The sequence below is a fragment of the Pungitius pungitius genome, chromosome 1, assembly GCF_949316345.1.
Source record: "Pungitius pungitius chromosome 1, fPunPun2.1, whole genome shotgun sequence".
Lineage (NCBI taxonomy): Eukaryota > Metazoa > Chordata > Actinopteri > Perciformes > Gasterosteidae > Pungitius > Pungitius pungitius.
The window spans coordinates 31,143,988-31,165,136 of record NC_084900.1 but is presented as its reverse complement, the minus strand read 5'-3'; the positions used below and the strand labels follow the sequence as shown (position 1 = coordinate 31,165,136).

General features: G+C 42.0%; 3 protein-coding genes across 10 annotated transcripts; all 3 read right to left on the bottom strand.

Annotated features, from left to right (window-relative positions):
- Positions 1 to 1,220: 1,220 nt before the first annotated feature.
- Positions 1,221 to 6,902, bottom strand: znf740b (zinc finger protein 740b). 2 transcript variants are annotated; one of them, XM_062564933.1, is made up of 7 exons: positions 6,707 to 6,902; positions 4,530 to 4,681; positions 4,082 to 4,315; positions 3,443 to 3,565; positions 3,217 to 3,346; positions 2,592 to 2,710; positions 1,221 to 2,455 (listed from the first exon to the last, which is right to left on the bottom strand). In XM_062564933.1, exons 2-7 carry the CDS (start codon positions 4,572 to 4,574, stop codon positions 2,306 to 2,308), a joined length of 801 nt encoding a protein of 266 aa, XP_062420917.1. In that variant the 5' UTR covers positions 4,575 to 4,681; positions 6,707 to 6,902; the 3' UTR covers positions 1,221 to 2,305. The 2 variants fall into 2 exon arrangements, with proteins under 2 accessions (XP_062420917.1, XP_062420921.1); XM_062564937.1 differs by lacking the exon at positions 4,530 to 4,681 and having other exon boundaries at positions 6,707 to 6,891.
- Positions 6,903 to 7,737: 835 nt separating this feature from the next.
- Positions 7,738 to 14,313, bottom strand: csad (cysteine sulfinic acid decarboxylase). 2 transcript variants are annotated; one of them, XM_037480351.2, is made up of 15 exons: positions 14,219 to 14,313; positions 12,828 to 12,924; positions 12,596 to 12,735; positions 12,384 to 12,510; positions 11,231 to 11,321; positions 10,560 to 10,782; positions 10,247 to 10,326; positions 9,658 to 9,712; positions 9,394 to 9,510; positions 9,237 to 9,301; positions 9,056 to 9,137; positions 8,766 to 8,965; positions 8,451 to 8,502; positions 8,279 to 8,368; positions 7,738 to 8,141 (listed from the first exon to the last, which is right to left on the bottom strand). In XM_037480351.2, the coding sequence occupies exons 2-15, from the start codon at positions 12,850 to 12,852 to the stop codon at positions 7,968 to 7,970; spliced, it is 1,521 nt and encodes a 506-aa protein (XP_037336248.2). In that variant the 5' UTR covers positions 12,853 to 12,924; positions 14,219 to 14,313; the 3' UTR covers positions 7,738 to 7,967. The 2 variants fall into 2 exon arrangements, with proteins under 2 accessions (XP_037336248.2, XP_037336249.2); XM_037480352.2 differs by having other exon boundaries at positions 14,215 to 14,276.
- A 3,230-nt stretch (positions 14,314 to 17,543) lies between these two features.
- Positions 17,544 to 20,849, bottom strand: zgc:174906 (uncharacterized protein LOC571548 homolog). Of its 6 annotated transcripts, none has more exons than XM_062564910.1 (4): positions 20,517 to 20,849; positions 19,222 to 19,367; positions 18,389 to 18,836; positions 17,544 to 18,308 (listed from the first exon to the last, which is right to left on the bottom strand). In XM_062564910.1, the coding sequence occupies exons 3-4, from the start codon at positions 18,822 to 18,824 to the stop codon at positions 18,013 to 18,015; spliced, it is 732 nt and encodes a 243-aa protein (XP_062420894.1). In that variant the 5' UTR covers positions 18,825 to 18,836; positions 19,222 to 19,367; positions 20,517 to 20,849; the 3' UTR covers positions 17,544 to 18,012. The 6 variants fall into 6 exon arrangements, with proteins under 6 accessions (XP_062420894.1, XP_062420898.1, XP_062420901.1 ...); XM_062564914.1 differs by having other exon boundaries at positions 19,232 to 19,367; XM_062564917.1 differs by having other exon boundaries at positions 20,568 to 20,849.
- Positions 20,850 to 21,149: the final 300 nt, after the last annotated feature.

Here is a 21,149-nt window from a genome sequence, read left to right as displayed (position 1 = left end):
ATTCCCTCCTGTAGTCATTGCTGCCATCTTGTGACCAGAGTGGCGCATTACATATTTCTGAAAAGCTTATCAATCTTTGTAGTTCAAAAGATTCTCTTGGAATTATGCCAATTAAAAAGTGATTTCAGTTCTCGTTTAGTGTTGTGCTAAGAGGACGGCAGCTGAAATGCTTACAATGATCCGAAGAAACATTTGTTCAAAAAGTGTAACAGCTTTATTGAGACTTGGGGCCCTAAAACTCCACTCACTACAGAATGATTGACTGAGTCAAAATATAATTCACTTCAGCCCAGAAATGACAAAAACGTTGGGCTCACATTAAAAAAAAAAAAAAAAAAACTCCATACAAAATAGTATAGAAGCTCCTCCAACAAATACATGCAAAATTTAAAAAATACATTGACTATTCATGACTGCTATACTAACCAAAGCAAGGGTGGAAGCTTTTATAATATTATATTCCTAATAGCAAGTTGAAAAATGACTTCCTATTTTCAGTTGTCACAAGAAATCATCAGACTAAGGAATATAACTTTGTAAATACTTTGATTTTCCTTTGAAGTGTAGGTCCCATACATACTATTTTCTAACCCTAATACAATTCAAATATATATATATATATTAACTTCATAAAAAGTCAATACAGTGGTAGGCCTCAAACTCCATTCAAATAATCTAAAAGTCTGACGGCAACAGAGGCACCAGTCTACAATACGACCCCCTACAATTGAGCTAACAACTCCAGTCCAGTGTTTAAAGTCGGATTTCCTCATATAGAGGGCTAAAAAAAAAAAGATGATGTGGGTTATCACTTAACAAAACACCACGTGGAGCTTATATTCCCTTATCCGTAGCGCATCATCTTCACTGAAGACTCTCGGGGTTAAACTGGAGATGAAATGACACGACTCTGCGTTCTGATCACATTCAGTTAGTTCATGAGCCGTGGATGAACCCAATAATACTTTGACGCATCCACATTGATCTGCGACCTGAATGTGACTAATCTGCATCACGTCTCCCCAGTACCTCAGCTGAAATTAAATTTAGGGCTGGCTTTACTTCAATTGTGTGCCAACGTACGCACAGGGTTTCTGTTAACACGCTCACTTTCCAAAATACATTTGAGAGGACGGACGCTTTTCAAACCTAGAAAAAAAAAAATCTATGAACGCTGTGCAGGAAAAAGTAAAACTGATAATGGTTTCTGGGAACAGAAAGACAGTGAACACATTTCATTTATATTGAAAGGGCTGTTACAGAGGCACCGTCATTTCTAATTTCTTCAACACAGTCGGTTTCTACATCCAGTCATTAAAAAAAAGAATAAAGAAGCTCGGTAACTTTTTTTTCCAAGGACATCAAAAAACAAATCCCCCTACAAAACCTGCATTTGAACAGAGTAACACGTAGACAGTCAGGACAAACCCCTTTAAAACAAGGTAGAACAGTGAGGATGAAAGCCAACAGCCGCTACACAACATAACTAATGCCAACAGTGGTTGAACATTTTACATTTCAGGAGCATCTAGTTAACTTTAGTGTGTTTGTACACATCAACAACAGGGTTGCATCTGTGATCCAGTTTTTACAGCCTCCAAAAAGCATTTAACAAATCATTTGAAATCCATTTCTTAAAAAAGTGATCTTCTACATGAAGCAAAAATGAAACACCACTTGCATTTTACCCTATAATAAGCAGGATTCATCTTTAAATTTTCTGTTGTAAAAAATTACATTAAATTTAATTTCAGATGTGATTACACACACACCTTTAGTATTGAATAGGACCTTTCTCTTATTAGTATTAGCTGGTACAGAATTAGTAGCACAAAATGAGAAGAACTCGAATGCCGAGAAGCTACACAGCTCTGTATGCGCGTCCTTCACGGAGTAGAGGTCAGCACTGCGGTTGTTTGCGGGTCAACAGGATTGACAGCCAACAGTCAAAAATATTTCCCTCCGAAGCAATACCAAAAAAAAAAATACCTGCAACCTTTCAGCTAAAAGGAGACGTGTGCATTTTTAATTCAGTTATTGCCAAAGTACCAAGACCTGTTGTCCAAAATCATGAATTAGTCCTTCCCCTTTTTTTTTCTGGGTTCGTAAATGTTACAGTAGATTAAAAAAATATAAAAATCCATTATCGAGCTCTGGTGACGAGCTGGCGAGAGCAAAATAAAGTTTGGTTGTGATTAAGCAACGCTGTTTTCAGCTGACAGTACTGTTGAGCTCTAACGGGTGACATTACTGAGCTGCAGGCTGCTGTTTTCTCGTCCGTAGGGTCTCTGTGGGGAGCGCAGGGTCAGACAGTCAGGCGGTTGTTGGAAGGCTGTAGCGGGCTCCAGGAAGCGGGGTGGGCGGATGCATCCTGGGAGAACTGGCTGTCGTCTTTGCTCCCCCCCACCGTACATAGGCGCCGGTGTCTCAGCAGCCGGTCCGTCCGCGAGAAGTTCTGTGAGGCAAACAGAAAAGGACGCGCGTTTCATGCATGGCTCCGCTTGTGCTGCAAGGAACCCCGAAGAAAAAGTACAAAACGGAGATGGAAAGCGCACCCAAGCAGCACGACAAAAAACCACAGCCCTGCTCACCTGATGGCAGCGGTCGCACTGGTACGGCTTCTCTCCGCTGTGCACCCTCTTGTGTCTGTCCAGGTGGTAGCGCTGAATGAAACGCATGTCGCACGCATCACAAGCAAATGGCTTCTCTCCTGTGAACAGGGCCGGGGCGACCGTTAAGCGCTGTGCGGTACATGCATAGATTTATTTATTTATATATATTGTGGCCAAATAAGCTGCACACACACACATGTGCACCCACGTGGACTAACGTAGAACATTGCTTCTGTAGCTATGACTAGTGTGTGCGAGTGGTTTGAATGTTAACTAATGACGGGCAGCTGGCGCTGTCTATGGCTCCGGTCATCGGTGCATGGATGGGAGAATGATAACATGTAGTTCCACTTTGACTGGTCAGCAGACTAGAAAGTACAGTCCATCTACTCTCTAAAAAGGAATCACAAACACTCATGACTATATATTGCACACTTGACTTCTTGATATCATTGAAGGAGGTTCAAGACTGTTTTTTGTAGTTTAACCAAAGTAGATAAGAAGTAGACGTGGTTCACTAGCGGACTCACTACTCACATTCTGATATCGAACCCCTCGCGCAGCGTGAGAAAGAACATTGAAGACGTGAGCCGTGAACTCTCACCTGTATGAGTAAGAATGTGTCGCTTGAGGTGGTAACTGCTCCGGAAAGCTCCATAGCAGTGGTCACAGATGAAGTTCTTTTGGACTTTCAAAGAACTGTCATCGCTCATGTCGATTTGTGGAATTAAATGCTGATGACAATAAAATAATTAGTTAAAAGAGCACCGATAAGGATCACTGAGCTTTTGTAAGCATGCTTAAAGGTGTATCTTTGGGACCGTCTTTACCTCCACTTTCACTTTGCTGGATGATTTCTTGTGCTTCTTCTTGGGTTGCATATTCTGGTTTGCTTGCATGTCCTTCCCATCCATCATTCTTGAGGAGTGATAATCGCCGTCTTTTCGTATCAGCTTTTGAAGAAATAAATGATAGTAACGCATAATTCAGCGGCAAACACACGATGACATTTAAATGATGACTTCAACTCCTTTTAAAAAACAGAGACTAAATTGTTCCTAATGTTCTATAGCGGAGTTGTGAGCAAATATGATTGTATATGTCACTAACTGTAAATCCTTCTTTAGTGATGTACAAACAACAACATTATAAGTGAGAAGTTAGTTTAAAAAGAAAATCTTCATGGGAGGAATTATAAACATTCATATATATTAACACACATTTAATATTGACTATTTTTGTGTGTTACTACCTATTCATTACATGTTTTTAAAGTTTACAAGCGCTAAAAAAAAAAAAAGTATGTATGTTAAATTCATATAACCCTAAAGAATGTTTTCCTTTTGAGTTCAACCACAGAACTAGAGTTAAATTGAACTTACATTTTGTTCATGAAAGCAAGGAAATAACAACATTAAGATGCTCTTTGCGAGACCCCCCCCCCCCCCCCCAAGCCTTCATTCTCATACCAGGGGTGGACAGCTCCCGGCTGAAGGATGACCCATGTTGCTGTGGTGGGCTTGACCATGGTGCACCTGGTGTCCATGGTGGTTGTGGCTGTGCTGCGAGTGGCTTTGGTGGCTATCAGGACTGGACCTGTGCCCTTGACCCAACTGTGACATCATCCTCTTCTGGCCTGGGATGTTGTTGGCTTGCATCAGGGCCATGCTGGACAGCACCGCCTCGCAGCCCAGCAACCCAGCCTGGCAACAGAAACGCCATGTCAGAGCAGAACGAGGGGAGGGAGGGGGGGGGGAGGGGGGTGTGCACGCAGGACTCCTCACAGAGACAAGGAGTCACGGGGATGAGAGGGAGTCGAGTAATTGGAGTTGAGTAATGGAAGTAACAGGGAAACGCACTGGCATTAGGATTGGGAACACAAACTAAAAACATGATGGTGAAGAGACTTCCACTGACCCATTTCATATGGTCTCGAACAGAGTTGTTAGAATGGTGTGTCATCGTCGTGGTTTGAATGCGTGTGTGTTTGTGGGAACAGAAGGGGGCTTCACTTAGGATGAGGGGTAACAGAAGAGACCACACCCACCCAAATCATCTGGGGCCAAAGCCTGAAAGTAGAGGCATGACAAGATAAGGCTAACATTCTTACATGCTGCAATGAGGAGCTGGAAATCCAGACTGGTTTTAATGAATTTCACCAATCTCCAAATCTGGATGTATGAGCACTAATTTGGGTCCAGCAGTCGTTTTTGCAGTTTGCAGTTAAGAAAGCCCAAATGGTTTGGTGCATGCATGTTTCCATGGTTGACAGGAAGCAAAAGAAACCGAATAAGGGAAAACTATGACATCTAATGGGAAACAGGGAAACAGTCAAAAAGGAAATGTAGAAATCTATTCAAAACTGAACTATATAAAAAAGAAAGTATATAAAAGAAGCTGCAGTTTCAAAGTGCAACATAATTTGATCTACCTTAGTGTAAATTAGTATGGCCATTATAAAATGAAATGCAGGCAATGATCGGATGTTTTTTTTCTGTATTGTTGTAATACAGTGAACTGGATTTCGGGGAATGAAATCTGGCAGTGATGGAAAAATGTGCACTTATTTTGACTGGTATTGCAATTGCGCAGTTATTCAGGGATGACTGTAGCACGACCAGTTCAGATTTAAAATGGTATTTTTACATCTATGCTCAAACATATCCTTATAGCAAAAATTGCAGAAGGCCATATAACGATTCTGATTAATATAAATAGATTGTGCAGCCCATCACTAAATGACCTATGGTGGAATTCAAAAGCATTGTTTTTCAATGGTGAAACAAAGAAGTGGATTTTATAGCGTAAAAATAACTAAGACATGAATATTTGTAAAACACAATAAACATTTGTATGGATTTTTTCTCATCATCCATATTTTCCCTCTCATTCTGAAGTAAAAAAGTTCCATGACATCCAGTGGGTTGCCATTTATGTTGGATTTTACTGATTTAAACAGCCTGAGGACTGTAGGAATAAAGTACCGTAGAAATGATGATTTCTTGAGACTAAATGAAGAAATAAAACATGAATTACTGCATACTTGAGTATGTGGGACAGAAATTTGAATGCTGCTTCAACAAACGTTTCTAGAAAAAATGTGGAAATTGTGGTTTGATGGGATCACAAAACTAGAGTCGAACACACGCATAAACCATTAAAACATCAAGAACATAAAAGGACTAAAATGGCCTTCAAAGTTAAAGGGAATGGCCATTAACACGGTGGGGAATAGTACATTCCTTGTCACTGGGGAGCTCTTTATTTGATTTAAATATGAATTCACAATGAACATAAAACCACAATGCTCATCGACTAATGTGCCACGGGGTGCTTTTTAATTATTGCGTTTTCTATTTAAAATACGTCACGTGCGTTGTGAATGAAGATGGTAGCAGATGAACATATGCAGTCCATCCACAAATGCGTTAATAGTAAACAAATACCACTAGCATATTACGTACTGCCCTGGAACATTTTTTTCTCTTTAATTATGTTAAATCCATCTATCCGTAAGTAGAAAATGTTTCGGCGGGGAGTCATTTTCGTTTGTAAGAGTGAGGTTTGCGATCGCGCTAAAAAAAACAAAAACACACGATGGCCGTTAGTGTAAAATGGTGCATTTGTGCACAAGTGAGCTAACTTAGCTAGCGACTTAAGCCCAAAAAACGTTGGTTCCTGCGAGTTTTTGTTGGGGGAAAATGCGGTCCTCTCTGAACAAACGAGCCGTAATAATCAAGCGGGACGACGTGGAGAGCACGCTGGGGAAGGCGGCGGTTAGACAATGGGCTGAAAACGGCGAAGCGTGCTAAGAGTCTTGGCTGAATGAAAGGAAAAGGGCTAACCTGCTAGCTAGCTAGCTAGCCAGCCAGCCAGGAGTTAGGGTTTTGGTACAACTCTTGTGCGACTGAACCCCGCACCCGCGCCCCGGACAACACAACAACAGGCAGGCAGGGCGTGCGGTGCAGGCTCAGCGCCGACCGCGAAATAACACCTTCCTCAGCGGCCACGGCTGTTACAAACAGACGCGTAGCCGATTATCAGATGTTGCGATGAACCTGGGAGATTTTTTTTTTTGAAAAGCGACCACTTACCTTTGGATCTTTGGAGTTTTGTGGATTATTATTTTTTGTCGCACTTCCAATTTTTCCTCAGTTTACAAACACTGACAGGAAACGCCACCGGAAGTGCTCCCCGGAGCGAGCGGGGATTGGGCAGAGGCCCTGTCACGTGACCGAAGCCCTACGACACACATTTGCGGCCATAGCTGTGAGGGAGCGAAACCATGGATGTAATGAATGATAGCGAAACGTCATGATTTATGGCTTTCCTTTGGGGCTTTGTGACATAAACTCTCGTTGTGGCACACAAAGGGTTTCTTCTACAACGTTAGTGTTTGGAGTGTTATTAAAAAGCGATAGTTGTATTGCTATCTACGTGAAATTACTATCTACCACATAGATACATTTATAGTAGCATCTGTTGGTACAGTTGCATAAAAAACCCCCAAAAAACTGTTAAATTCAGATGCTATATTTGATTCTTTGTTTTTTAAACATATAACTTCACTTTAAATAGACTGATGCCTTTGATGGGACGGGTAAGGGCAGTTGAAGATTGTAAATCCTTGATGTTGTACCAATGCCGCATTGAACTGGTAATGTTTTGAATGTGATGAGACCAGAGAATGGCCTGGGATGAATTAAACCTTGGGCAGATAATGGGAGACTTAAGGAAGGCAGGTGTGTATTTATATGGATAATCTGGTTTATGCAACTATGCACAGACTACACTATGCCATCTGTTGGTTTGGACAGAGGGGATCTGGTTGCTGAGGTTTTTATGTAAAGACAATTTAAACCTACCTCTATTTTTATTTTACACAATCAGGTGACATCTTTACACAACTACTTTTATTCATGTAAAATACTGTATTCCTCTTTCCACCTCGGCATACATAATAGTTAAGAGAAAATATTTGAGGAGTGCAATACTGGTCAAGCCACCACACCAAGTGGGATAAGAAAAAATTGGTAGTTGCAGGCAAAGAGCTGTAGAGGTAAAATAAGGTTTTTCCCAAAATTTTCAAAACACTTTTACAGTCCATAAATAAGTTAAATTCAGCTGAAATGAAGTCAGGAATGTTTCTTTCTTGATTGGTTATTGTTTATTAATACATTCTATTTCATGAACAATATTTGTGGATATAGTACCTCTCCTTACATGATGTGTTACATCGCTCAAATTCCACAACTTGAGAACAGTTTGGCTGCTTAATGACAATTTCAGTAACAATTATGGCAAGCTTTGTGCATAACCTTGCATTCTAGATGTTCTTGTAGGTTGGGTTTTCCTTCACAGGTCATTTCCAAGTCTTTCAATTTCATCAATGAGGAAGTCCATGTCTTTCTTGGAAAGCACAGGAGAGAAAACAACCAGGCGGAAAAAGTTGACCTTGTTTCCCAAAGGTTGGTAGCCCACCATCATTGTGCCTTGCTTCATCATGCGCTCCTTGATGACTGGAGCTACCTTTTATGATGAAAAACACATATACACAATCAACAGCGTTTAACGAGTACCAAGCATGCCGATTATAAATGGGTAAAAATGTGCAGCTGAAAATAAAAATTCTTTAGTTTTTACAGGTGCACATAAATAATACATACTTTTGCCAGCCTGTCCTGGTAATCTGCATTTCCTTCCTTCCCCCTCAAACTTGGTGGTATGTACCAGAAGCATATATTCACAAACGCTGGCTGTTCATGGAGACAAATACAGATGCTTGACATTTTAAGGATAAACCAACTTACTCTCAGTATTGTTGAGATATTTGCTTACCTCCTGCAAAAGACAAAACCCCTCTCTTTTCTTCATTTGATCCACCAGATATCTGCAGGAGATATGTATGATGCATTTTCAGTTTCTGATGGTTTGTATTGCAACTCAATGGTAAGCAAAGATGAGGAAAATGGGTTATTAGATAAAATAAGTCTACAAGTAGCTGACTATCCATATTTATATAGGTTATATGAAGTAAAATACAACTCCTTGATAACGCTTTAAAAAAAAGATGATATGCTATGACAACATCAGTTTGAGTTTACGGTTTGCCTTAACCTACAGGCTTGTGTTGTGCTACTGCTGTATTCCTACCCTGCATGGCTAAAAGCTTTGTCCACGCGATCAGCAAAGCCATTGGAGCCGACAGCTTTCCACATCAGCCAGAACTTCAGGCAGTCAACCTTGCGGCTGCACTGCACCGACTTATCTCCGACATCCAGCTTCACGTCATAGAATTTATCTTGCTGGAAGAGGTATGTGGCGTTGGCACTATGGCAATTCCTCAACAAGTCCTGAGGATAAGCAGAAAGAGTGATTATCAGAGATTTTTTTTTAAACATAGCCCTTTATTTTGTGTGTCAGATAATGCTGGAGCCTCAAACCATGGTATCCTGTAGTAGCAGGGCAGAACACTGGAGGCCGGTGGCCAGCATCTTGTGTGGATTCCAGGCTACTGAATTTGCTCTGATCACAGACACATACTCAACTGTCTAGGTCTTATCACGTACAGGCAAAATGTTGCCTTCCTTATTATGGAACAATCATTTTTTGGCGTGCATATACCTGTTAACTCCTTTCATCAGATGTGCGTGTTGCTTGGAAAAGAGCACGCTCCCTCCCCAGGCCGCCTGAAACAAACAGCAAAACAGAGACAGGACTCTGTATGTTCTTAAATTTGAACACACATGTTAACATATTTATCTTTGAGTGGATGACTCACGTCCACGTGCATCCAGAGCTTGTGCTTCTCACAGACATCTGCTATGAGGTCCAGTGGGTCAAACGCACCACGCACTGTGGTTCCAGATGTGCAGCTTACAAGGAATGGCACTGCACCCTGGGAGACAAGACTATTATGAACAAACCGCTCTTGCACTGCTTTCTTTCTGTGTTTTATGCGTTAGGACAACTAGATGATAACGGCCAACACAAGTGACTGTAAAACCATAACATGTCGTTAGTTACTAAACTTCAGTGAATTTACCTGAGATTTTGCAAGTTGGATTTTTTCATCCAGGTCGTCTGGATCCATACGGCCTCTGAAGTGACCACAGGGAAGTTAGTACTTTGACTGTAAATAATCTCAAGATTCAGAATGAATTGGGCTGCTACCAACAAAAATTATGGAGCATAGATTTTTGAATAACCATCATGAATTGGGACCATTTGTATCGCTTACAGCTCAAAACATTTTTGACAACCGAGTCAGGGGCAGATTACGGTACAAGCGGTGCTAGAAGCAAGCGCTAGCTGGTTGCCCTTAACATGGCTCTGTTAATAACGATGGGCTGAAAAATGTGCATGCAGGTTGTGATTCAATTTTGTGGATAGGAGATGCAGAATATATTTTATGCATCAATTGTTAAGCTTTCAAATTTCTACTTGTAAATACCCAGTGAAGATTCACATAGATTGTCTATTTTTTCAAATAGAAAAGTTATTTGCTTCTATATTATTGCTCTGAATCTGTTGTTTGCACCGTAATAAAAAAAAACTTTATTATAGTAGATGAATGGATAGATTGGTTTTAATTTAACATTTAAGATTTTCGGCTCTTTTGAAAAACATATTACCCATCATCCACTTTGACGGTGATAACATTGTCCGTCCCAATTCCAAGAAAGGCAGCTGCTTTCTTCACAGAGTAATGGCTCTAAAAAAAAAAAAACAATTCTCGATTATCCTCGAACTTGAGACCTGGAAATGCTTAAAATACATCTTGATGGAAGCAGGCGTGGCGGAAAGAGGTACAGTATGAAAGGAAAATAATCAATGCTGTACAAACTTGGGAATGAGAAAATTCTATAAACTACAGTGCAGGCATCAATAACCATTTGACACATCGCCAACCCCACCGACATGCACTGTGTGAGAACCATTCCTCACCTCTGAAGATGTAAAGAGGTTTAATCTTGGGAGACCAAACAGCCCCTGGCGTTTGACGTCTGGTAAAAGCTGGTAACGTGCGAGGTTCATGGCGTACATGTTGGAGACAGAACCCCCTGGGCAGAAAATACCGTCACCTTCTGTCCAGCCAACCAGCTGCCGCATTCCTCTCAGAACCTCATTCTCCATCAGCACAAACACTGGGGCCACCTCATAGGTGTAGCTGCCATTGACACAGAAATGGGTGGTTTTATTATATACTACTGCATTATGTATTCTGCATTTTATAAACATAAGCAAACACACACACACACACCAGATGCAGAGAGTCATTTAGTACATTTCCTCAAGCATTGTACCTCATCCTTTCGGTGTCTGTCTGCAGGCCCTTTGAATACACTTTAGATCCAATCTTTCTTACTTCTACAAGTTAATGTTGTGCCAAAGATCCTTTGTCCCAAAGTAAAGTGTACTCTACCTCATATGTATTGGATTCGACTCATTTACTTGCTGTGCCAGTTTATTACTGCATTTAATTATTCCTCCAAAGCCCAATAGCCTAAGTGACATTATCTTCTGTATGGCATTGTTTGTCTAACATTTAACAGACTCTTTCATCCACAATGAGGATGAGCTTAAACGCTTTAGTTGTACGTTGAGTTGATTCTTACAGGTTAGTGTTGAGAGCCTCAGTGAGGAATCGGCCAGCAAGCGCGTGATAGTCCACTCCTGCAAACAGCTGATTAAAGAAACGTGGGTGACCTGAAAAGAAACCAGAGTGATCTTATCATGAAAGTCATAAGATGATATATCGATAAGTGACTGTGAATCTGCAGTACAAAGTGCAGAGTCTAGGGCTACACCCACACACCTACGTTGAGTACTTATGTTTTTACAAGCTTGCACAAAGCGTCCACATTACGCCGCCGTTTGAGCACCGAAGACGGATCGGTTTGTAAACGCAGGGATTCATCTTTTGAGCGGACGACTCAAAAACGGACACAATTAGAAATGATCGCGCCGGCCAAATCCCAATCTACTCCCTAAACCCTAAACCCTCAGGGACTTAACTGACGACACCTGGTAAGTGGTTGAGTGTGATAGTCTGTGAGGGCTTTAAGTTGTGTAAATATGAATGGGACACTTTAGTAGCCACACGTCACCTCAGCCAAACATTAAAAAAATATATTATTTACAATTGAGGGTGTTAATTCAATACGATTTACTCTCTTATTGGGACGCCTTTCCTTTTATCTCAAAATGAGAGGTAATTTTAAATAGTGCTTTACGTTTTTTTGTCTAAATTCTATTTCATAAAAAGATGAAAATTATGATATGTTGTTTTTTTTTCTTCCCTTCATCTCCGGAAAGGGTTCATAAAGAGCTGAAAATGTCTGCCTGAAAGCCCTCAGACACTCCACTATTTGACAATGGGACCAAAACTAATCCCTCCCAGAGTCAGCGGGAGAGCGCCTCAAAGTCCGTGAGTGCACAAAGCTGCGGACCGGGATTGGGCGGTCCATACCCACGTCCGCTACTTGATTGGTTCTTAGCAGTCATGACATGTACGTCCCTGATTTGCCACAATTGTATAGCATGATCGCTTCCAGGAAGAAAGAGATAGCCGGGACTAGCTTCTAGTGATTCATTTCAACACGCATCATTAATGTAAAGCGTTGTTGCCTACACAAGCAGCTGTTGTGTAGTTTTAATTTGACTCATTGTATATCGATGAGTTTATCAATACACATCACATACAAATACGTATAGTATATTATCATCTTCTGGTGTTATATACAAGGGTTATTGTAGATGTAGCCTTACCTGTCTTGATGCTGTACTTAGCAACATCTTTCACTCTCTGCAGGAGCCGTTCTTGTGGCTCCCCCGTTGCCCTCAGCTCCAGATCCAGCAGCAGGGAGAGCTCCTCCGGCTCTTTCCACTCACACACCTGCCAGAAGAACACAGGAGTTATGCGTTCTGCTCAGAGTACTCCCTGTAATCTGACACCGATGTGATGTTAGACATCATGAAACCTTTTGCTTGATGTCTGGTTCCTTGCAGAGCACCTCCTCCATAATAATTTTAAAGGCATCGTTCAAGAAGAGTTGGCCCTCTGTATGGTCAACAAGAGGTTCATTCAGGTCCCGGGGAATGCGTGATTCCTGTCCTTCAACTGTTGTCAGAAGAGTTTAACGCATGAACAAACACTTCCAGACGTCAAGAGTTATAATCTAAAATAAGACAACTAGCGCACACTGTACTTACTTGAGTTTGCGAACATGTTTGCCATCTTGTCACCCGAAGTGCTGTGCTGAGAAAGCTTAGGATGGCTGAGTTTTTGTAGTAGGGGGAAGGAGTTCACCTTTGACCCCAATGAGGTGAAAAAAAAGAGGAGGAGGAATGTCGTTGAGGAACTGAGTTTCTATCCCAAGACAGACCTGAATCAATCAATATTCAGTACATTTAAAGGCCCATATTTAGATCAATTTGGCACATGGCAGCATAACTGTTAACTTCTAAACATCTAGACATTCACATAACGCTTAATATCCCATTACAGACTTTATATATGCAGGCGTGTGAAACGTAATGACACCGGACACAACACTATATTTAGCGGTCTTTATTTTTAGACAACTCTGCTGTTCACACCAAAAGAGAAGGAATTATTTGCGCGAGTAGATCCGGTGGAAAGTCAACGCACGGACGCGAAACAGCGAAAGGGGCGAAGCGAATAAATCGCCTTTTTCGCCAAAGTTGAGATGCTGCGCTCGTCATCACCGCCGCCCCGCTGCCACAGCGTGAACGCGCTTTATGAAACAGCCGCTCACCGGAGACACACACACACACACACACACACACACACACACACAGCTGAGAATGAACGCCTGTAAGTTAGCTGGTGTCTAACCGAGAGACGCGGACACCGAGGCGACTCAACAGGGCGTTCAGTCTGACGCGACCTCGTGCACACGCATTAAATGTGTGTGCGGCGACGGATGATGCCGCGAACCCCAACACAACGCCGTTAGCGGCTCCGAAGTTCGCTTAATATACACACAACAAATAAAAAGCAGAAACAGTGGTTATTTATTTCCTTTGTGCATAGCGGAAATATGTATAACTGTCTTTACGGAGACAAGTAACGGAGATAAGCCACGCCCCCTTCAAGGAGCGAATGAAGGCGAATTAATTTAAAACTTTTGGTGTGAACGCAGCATTAGAGGAGTAAGCACTATTAAAGACATTTGTGTATGTTCAATTTTATGATTTGCCTGAACATTCAAGACAATTATTACTTTAAAATATTTCAAGACATAACGGTTTTCTAAATTAAGTGCATACTGTCTGTAAACAAACAACTGCAGTGGCAACCCACCTCCCAATGCAAAACAGAAAAGAAAACATTCAACTCTTAAATTAAAACCATGAAAGATTACAGAATGCATAGTATTTAAGTTAGATGTGATGATCTCAAAATGTCGAACCTCATTAGCAATGAACGCTCATGTTAACATCTACAAACATCGGACCAACCAAGCGACATCCGCACATTCAGCGTCATACCACAGATTTTTCGACTTTTCCATATACATTTTAATGTATACCTTTAAATATTTAGGTATAGAAGTGACAATCCTAATGTACATACTCACGGAAAACTACAGCTCCACAGGTCAGTTACGTAAAAAGAAAGAACGTCACTTCCTGTGTCCATCCTCACACTGCGCTCGCTGTCTCAGAAGTAAAGCGCCCTCTAGAGGCTTTAGTGGTGAACGTTTTTTTAAACCAGCTACACATATATGTGAAATGGCCCGTTGAAAAAAAAAAAAGAAAACCTAAAGAAGAAAGAAATAGGATTCGTCCTATGCACTAGTGTACAATCTTAAAAAGATGTGCACTGCTCAGTGGTTTTCTTGAGTGGGAGGACACTAATCAGCAGTGACACTATGAACAGAGAATGAAATACCTGTTCTTTCGTTAAAACAAAACTCTTTTATTTTATGTTATAGTAATAATACTAATAATGGAACTGTCGAGCTGTATGCTAGTCGTGTGATTTGTTACTGTGGTGAAGTTTAAAGTATGAACAATCAGGAGGACAACATACGTACTCAGTACATGAAGAACCTTGAGCTAACCAGTGAAATGAGACGGATACACAAGGTGAGGTTCCCCACGATGCTTTGAAGGGAATAGTTTTAAATGTAGTGTGACCCACCTTTCTCGCAGATGTTTTTCTCCAAACTACAGTGTCGTCATCAATAACTATCTGATACGTTGCTACCCCACCGACATGCACTGTCCTCTCAGAACCTCATTCTCCATCAGCACAAACACTGGGGCCACCTCATAGGTGTAGCTGCCATTGACACAGAAATGGTATGTTATATACTACTGCGTTATATATTCTGCATTTAGTACATTTCCTCAAGCATTGTATCCTATGAATCCAAGGAATCGGTGTCTGTCTGCAGGCCCTTTGAATATCTTGAGTACAGTGAATCCAAACTTTTTTTACTTGTTCTTGTCAGAAAACCCTCTCTGTGGCCTTTCGGAGTGTGTAATGGGGGAGCAACATTTCAGCGAAATTGATGCAGGTAACGATGGGTGACGTGATTTTGAAAATCATGCTTGTATTTGAACGATATTTTGGTGTACTCACAGTCTGTTGAAGACCATCTAGGAAGGATTGAGAGGGTCCTACAGAGGCCGAAGGAGACAGGACTCAAAGTCAATGTAGAGAAGTTTCACTTTTTGCAGTACGAAGTACGTTTCCTTGTCACCAGATATCAGCCCAGGGCATTGGGACCAACTCGGAGAAGATAGCTGCAGTGAAACAGTGGAAAGTCCCCAACATTGTAAAGGACTTAAGATCACTATTTGGCTTCTGTAGTTATTATAGGAGGGTCATAAAGGGGTTCTCTAAGCTGCCAGGCCCACTGCACAACGTGGTTAACGCATGCCTCAGAAACAACAGTCCATCCTAAACAGCTGTTTGGAAGTTTTATGAAGTCCAGAGTGTCAGGAAGCTTTTGAGCTGGTGAACAAGAAACCCTCAGCAGTCCGTTGAATGTCACCGATTCCTGTCACCCAACCGTTTGAGAGAACCAGTCCTTGAGAGTGTGCGTGATCAGATGGGGCATCAAGGAATAAAACACAACACAAAACCCCCTGAGGTATTTCTGGGATAGAAATTTATGACGATTTAACAGACTGTTTTATTCCCAATAACGACAAATTGATATTCTTTAGTTGTACGTTGCGTTGATTCTTACAGATTAGCGTTAAAAGAGGTCAGCAGGTGCATGAAAGTCCACCTCCTGCAGCTGATTAAAACAAAAGTGGGTGACTTGTAAGAAACCAGAGTAATCTTATCATGAAAGTCATAATGTGATGTATTGATAAGTTACTGTGAATTGTGCAAGGTCTAAGGCTACACTCACACTCAAACTATGTATGCTTTTAAAACGCATGTTTTTCTACGTTTACACTAAACTATCACACTGTGCCGGCGTTTTTAGTAGTTAAGATGAGACGAGAGACACATGTTAGTGACGTCTGTGTGCAGCGGTGAAACTACAATGTCTCAGAAGATGGACTACAAAGAAGCGCATCTTAAATGCCCTTCTCCGTGTGTTTTTACATTGCTGTGTCATGCAGACAACATAAAACAACGAGGTTCAAAGTATTAGTATATCAACAAGATTGCGAAATAAATGAGTTATACTAACGATGACCTGATCTGCGTTTCTCGGTAATGATCGTAATTTCTCGTGAACGGCCAAACGATACGCCCCTATGTAGATGTTGCCGCCGCAATAAATTTTAAGACGGAATGATTTCCTTTCCTTTCCTAAAGGATGGTCCAGTGGTTCCTATGCTAGGAAGGGGTAGCAGTGAACCCTCAGTTAGGAACCTTCCTAAACAAATTTGATGATTTGAATACAGCCAAACAACCAATCACACTCACACCTACGAGCACCGCCGAGTATATAAAACCCCCGGAGCATGTCTTTGTTGTGTGGGAGGAAGCCAGAGTACACGGAGGGAACCCACGCAGACACAGGGAGAACATGCAGACTCCTCACAGAAAGGCCGCTGGGTGGAATGGAGCTCAGGACCTTCTTGCTGTGAGACGACAGTGCTCACAATGATGAGAACTTTGGCCTTCAGAACTGCCTTAATTATTCGTGGCATATGTTCAAGTTGTTTGAAACATTCCTCAGAGATTTTGGACCATATTGACGTGATAGCATCACACAGTTGCTGCATATTTGCCAGCTGCACATCTACGATGTGAATCTCCCATTCCACCACATCGCAAAGGTGCTCTATTGGATTGATATGTGGTGGCTGTGAAAGCCTTTGGAGTACAGTGAGCTCATTGTCATTTTCAAGTTTGAGATGAAATGAGCTTTGTGACATGGTGCGTTATCCTGCTGGGGAGTAGCTTTCAGAAGACAGTGGTCATAAAGGGATGGACATGGTCAGCAACAATACTCCAGTAGGCTGCAGCATTGAAACGATGCTCAATTGGTACCATGTGGCCCAAAGGGTGCCAAAAAATATCCCCCACACCATTAGACCACCACCCCCATCCTGAACCGTTGATACAGGGCAGGATGCATCCATGTTTTTATGCTATTTACATCAAATTCTGATCTTACCATCTTAATTTTTCAGCTGAAATTAAGACTCATCAGACCGTTCTGATGCTCCATTTGAACTTCAGCAGGTTGTTTTCACCACGTCTACATACCTAAACCCTTTGTTTCTTCATACATTCTTTGTTTCATTAATAGGATTTCTGGACATAGTACCTCTCCTTATATCATCACAGCTGTGCTACATTGATCAAATTCCACAAGTTGAATACAGTTTGGCTGCTTCATTCAATTTGAGTAACTATTATGACAAGCATTTTTGGCATGAATGTTAGTGAGGAACAAAGTCACTGAGTTGCAATCCCAAGAAAGACTTGTTTAAATCAATTTAATTTGGGTACATTTAAAGGCCGATATTTAGATCAATATGCACATTCACAGAAAGCTAAATGTCCCATCACAAATTCTACAGATATCAAATGACCTGGTAAAAAGAGTATAAAATAACTGTTCTTTCAAAAAGAACATTTGTTAAAACAAAACTCTTAAAAAAAAAAGAATAACAGTAGAAGAGTAGAAAAGGAAGTTCATTGACCGTAGCCAAATATCTCAGAGCAAAGGCGTTACAATTGGCCAGACAAGCTCCATCCTAGTCCCGTGATTTGGTGTAGTCCAATTACAGTACGAACAATAAGGATGACAATGTTCTATTGATGAGGAACCTTGGGCTAAAGGCTTCAGTGGTAAGAAATGACACAAATCTTCAAGTGTTGTTTTTCCCTTACATGAGACCAGCGATACACTCATTTGGAGTTGAGATATGGTTGGGGTCTCGGCAAGTACTAGAGATCGAAGGCATCAGAATCCTCCAACAGTGAGTTAATGCTGTCGAGTGGCAGCGCACAGGGGCCCTGACTGAGCAGCGTGTGCAGGTTAGCAGCGGTGGCGTTTAACTTCTGGCTCGTTTTCCAGTAGAGCAGCATGGAAAACACTCGGTAGATGTGGCGGCTCTCGTCTAATTCTATCTGTTCCAGCTTCTTATTAGGGATGTCGAGAGTGCCAATGCCGATCTCCTTCCAAGATTTACCGATGTTAGGAGCTACTATCATCAGCTGCTTGTCCTTCACTAAGACGGGGTCTGTGAAATGAGACGGACACACGAGGTGAAGTTCAACACGATGCTTTGAGGGGAATAGTTTGGAATGTAGCGCGACTTACCTCTCTTGCGGATCTTTTTGGACGGCACGGTATCTTCTAAGTTACAAGGTCGTGAACCTTCCAATGAGGACACTTCCTTTTCAACATGGGGAACTATCGACGGAACAGGCTTCGGCCCACCTGTAGACGGTGTGATTGCTTGTACATCCTTAATAAAGCAAAGCATTGGGAAGGTTTCCTGCATTTCCTTTCCCTTCAGCAGTTCCAGCAGTCCCTGTGCTGCTGCAGGACCCCTCTGGATGATGTGATCCAGCAGGTCTGTCACTTTCTCACGAGGAACAGTGCGAGCTTTCACCTGCTGGTAGCCGCTGTCGGACAGCAATAAGGAAGAGTCTGCATGCTGGAGGACAAATTCGGCATCTGCACTTAGAATTTCTATCAGCTTGGCCTTCTGGCTTCTGAGTAGTTGGATTTCTGCAGCTGGTTCCCCTGCCATGGCGGAATGTCACTAGAAAAATAAAGTAATGATACATTATTTTAATGCAAGTGCAGATCAAATAGGATTTTACTGTAGAAGCAAATCAATTGAATCTATTCAACAGAACCGCCCTGTTACGCCCGGCCTAGGGGAGCCGGAAGTAGCATACACAAGAGTCTCCCCACCTCCCAAATTAAGACCAATGCCGCAGTGTTCTCGTTCAGAAGGGGTATTTATTTCAGTTCGAGGTCATGAACTTCAGGGTGAGCGTGGCCCAAAACAACAAACAAAACAATCTGTGCAGGTCCCCCTACCTTCCCTAGAACACACAAAGAAACAAACCAAATACAAGTGTCTTACCTATCTCCCTACCCGAAAACAGGAGAAAACATGAACAAACAAAAAGACTTCTCACCCCTACCGACCTCCTTGCTAAACCACCCCCACCACCCAAAAGTCCACGAGGTGCAGCATGGCCCGGTTGGAAGCTGGAGAGACAGGCAAAAGAAGAGACCGGGCTGGCTCTCACAGGATCCCTCTTATACACACAAGTCCAATCAACTGCAAAGAAGAACAGACACAGAGCAAGGCAACATATAACAGCAACCCTCTCAGGCAGGGAGGTGAGCTGCACTTTATTACGACACTCTGGGTCATAACACGCCCTTAGTCCTAGAAACAGCGAGATCCTCCTTGTGGCAATGGCAACTGAGTGGCAACTAAGTGGCACGTCAGTGGCAAAACAAGGCAAGCGAGTGGCAATTGCCAGTAACTCAGTGGCAAGTCCGGAGCGAGCGTCTCAGCGGCACGCTGAGTGGGCGGAGCCAAGTTTTCCTAGAAAACGGCCGTTGACGTTTTTATTTTTTATTAATTTGCCACTCAGTTGCCGTTGCTTGCCAGTGCCACGAGGAGGATCTCGGCCCTGCTGCTTAGTCTGTAGTCAGGTATTCAGGTTCCCACAATGGAGCACGTGGTGTACTTATCTAAGCAAAGAAACCACCTCAGTGAAATGAATGATTATTATTGAAAAGGGGCAGAGTGTATCTGGTCAATTTAACAGAAAGTTAAGGTGTGAAACTCATGTCAAACTCATTTTTTATATGCAAAAGTTCTTTTGCAAAAGCATATAACGGGGGACTTAAACATAGTTGAAAACAAGACCATGCAAACCTAGCTCCGCTGGATGCAGCAAGATTGTCTGCCAGAAACGTGAACATGAAACGTTGTGTGGTTTTATCGCGTCTTGGTCATTACGGAGCATATTAAGAACTCGGTGGAGCGAGCTGCATTGACGACAACTCGGGAAATACGGAACAAACCCCGTCCCGTATTATTCTCAAATACGGATACGAGACGATTCCGTATTTAAAGTGACGGGTGGCAACCTTATGTCCACTATACCGCCCCCCCCCCTTGTTGTTGATACGTTTACACTACCTAAACTGTCTGTTCTATGTAAGTAACCGTGGTGATGATAGATGACGATAGATGATACAAACGACACGTTATGCATGTCAACACAATATTACCCGGGTTGTGAAACTACATTTCAACAGCCGCGAGGTGCCATTATTCCCGCGTCCGGACTTCCTGGTTTGCCGCCCGCTGCGCGAGCTCCGCGCGCAAAGCTTGTGGTGACACCAGACGCGCGTCACACTCCCTCTCACCAACTCTCTCACTAACTACACGTAGTCACATTTAGACCCTTACCGCGCAGTAACAGCTGGAGTGAGGCGCCTTTCGCGAACCGTTTCTCTGTACCTGCCCGAGTGCTTCCGCTGCTTTCTCTTTGTCTGTTTCCTGCAGCCGGGTGAATGGCACCGTGCTTCCATCCAGCCGATGAAGAATTGGGGACATCTGGTGGAATGGATCACACTGTGCACACGGCACCGAGAAAGGCCCTCACACACTTTTCATTTCAGGACAAAAATAATACATTTAATATAGATAACACTGTTTTTGGTTACATAACAGAGGCCACCTCACCTGACACGTAAGTAAACGAACTAATAAGAAAATAACTATTAAAAACAAATCACGGAAAAAGTAAAAATATGAAATGGATAAATGATATGTGGCATTCAAATGTTATACAAAATATATACAATTTGTGTTGCAGAGAAGTATTTTAGTTCAACTAACTACACTGTAAATATATGTATAGGTTAAATATCTATCTATCTATCTATCTATCTATCTATCTATCTATCTATCTATCTATCTATCTATCTATCTATCTATCTATCTATCTATCTATCTATCTATCTATCTATCTATCTATCTATGGTTAATGTTGTTTATTTGGAATGAAATCAAATTCCCTTTTGTTGTTGTTAATACTGA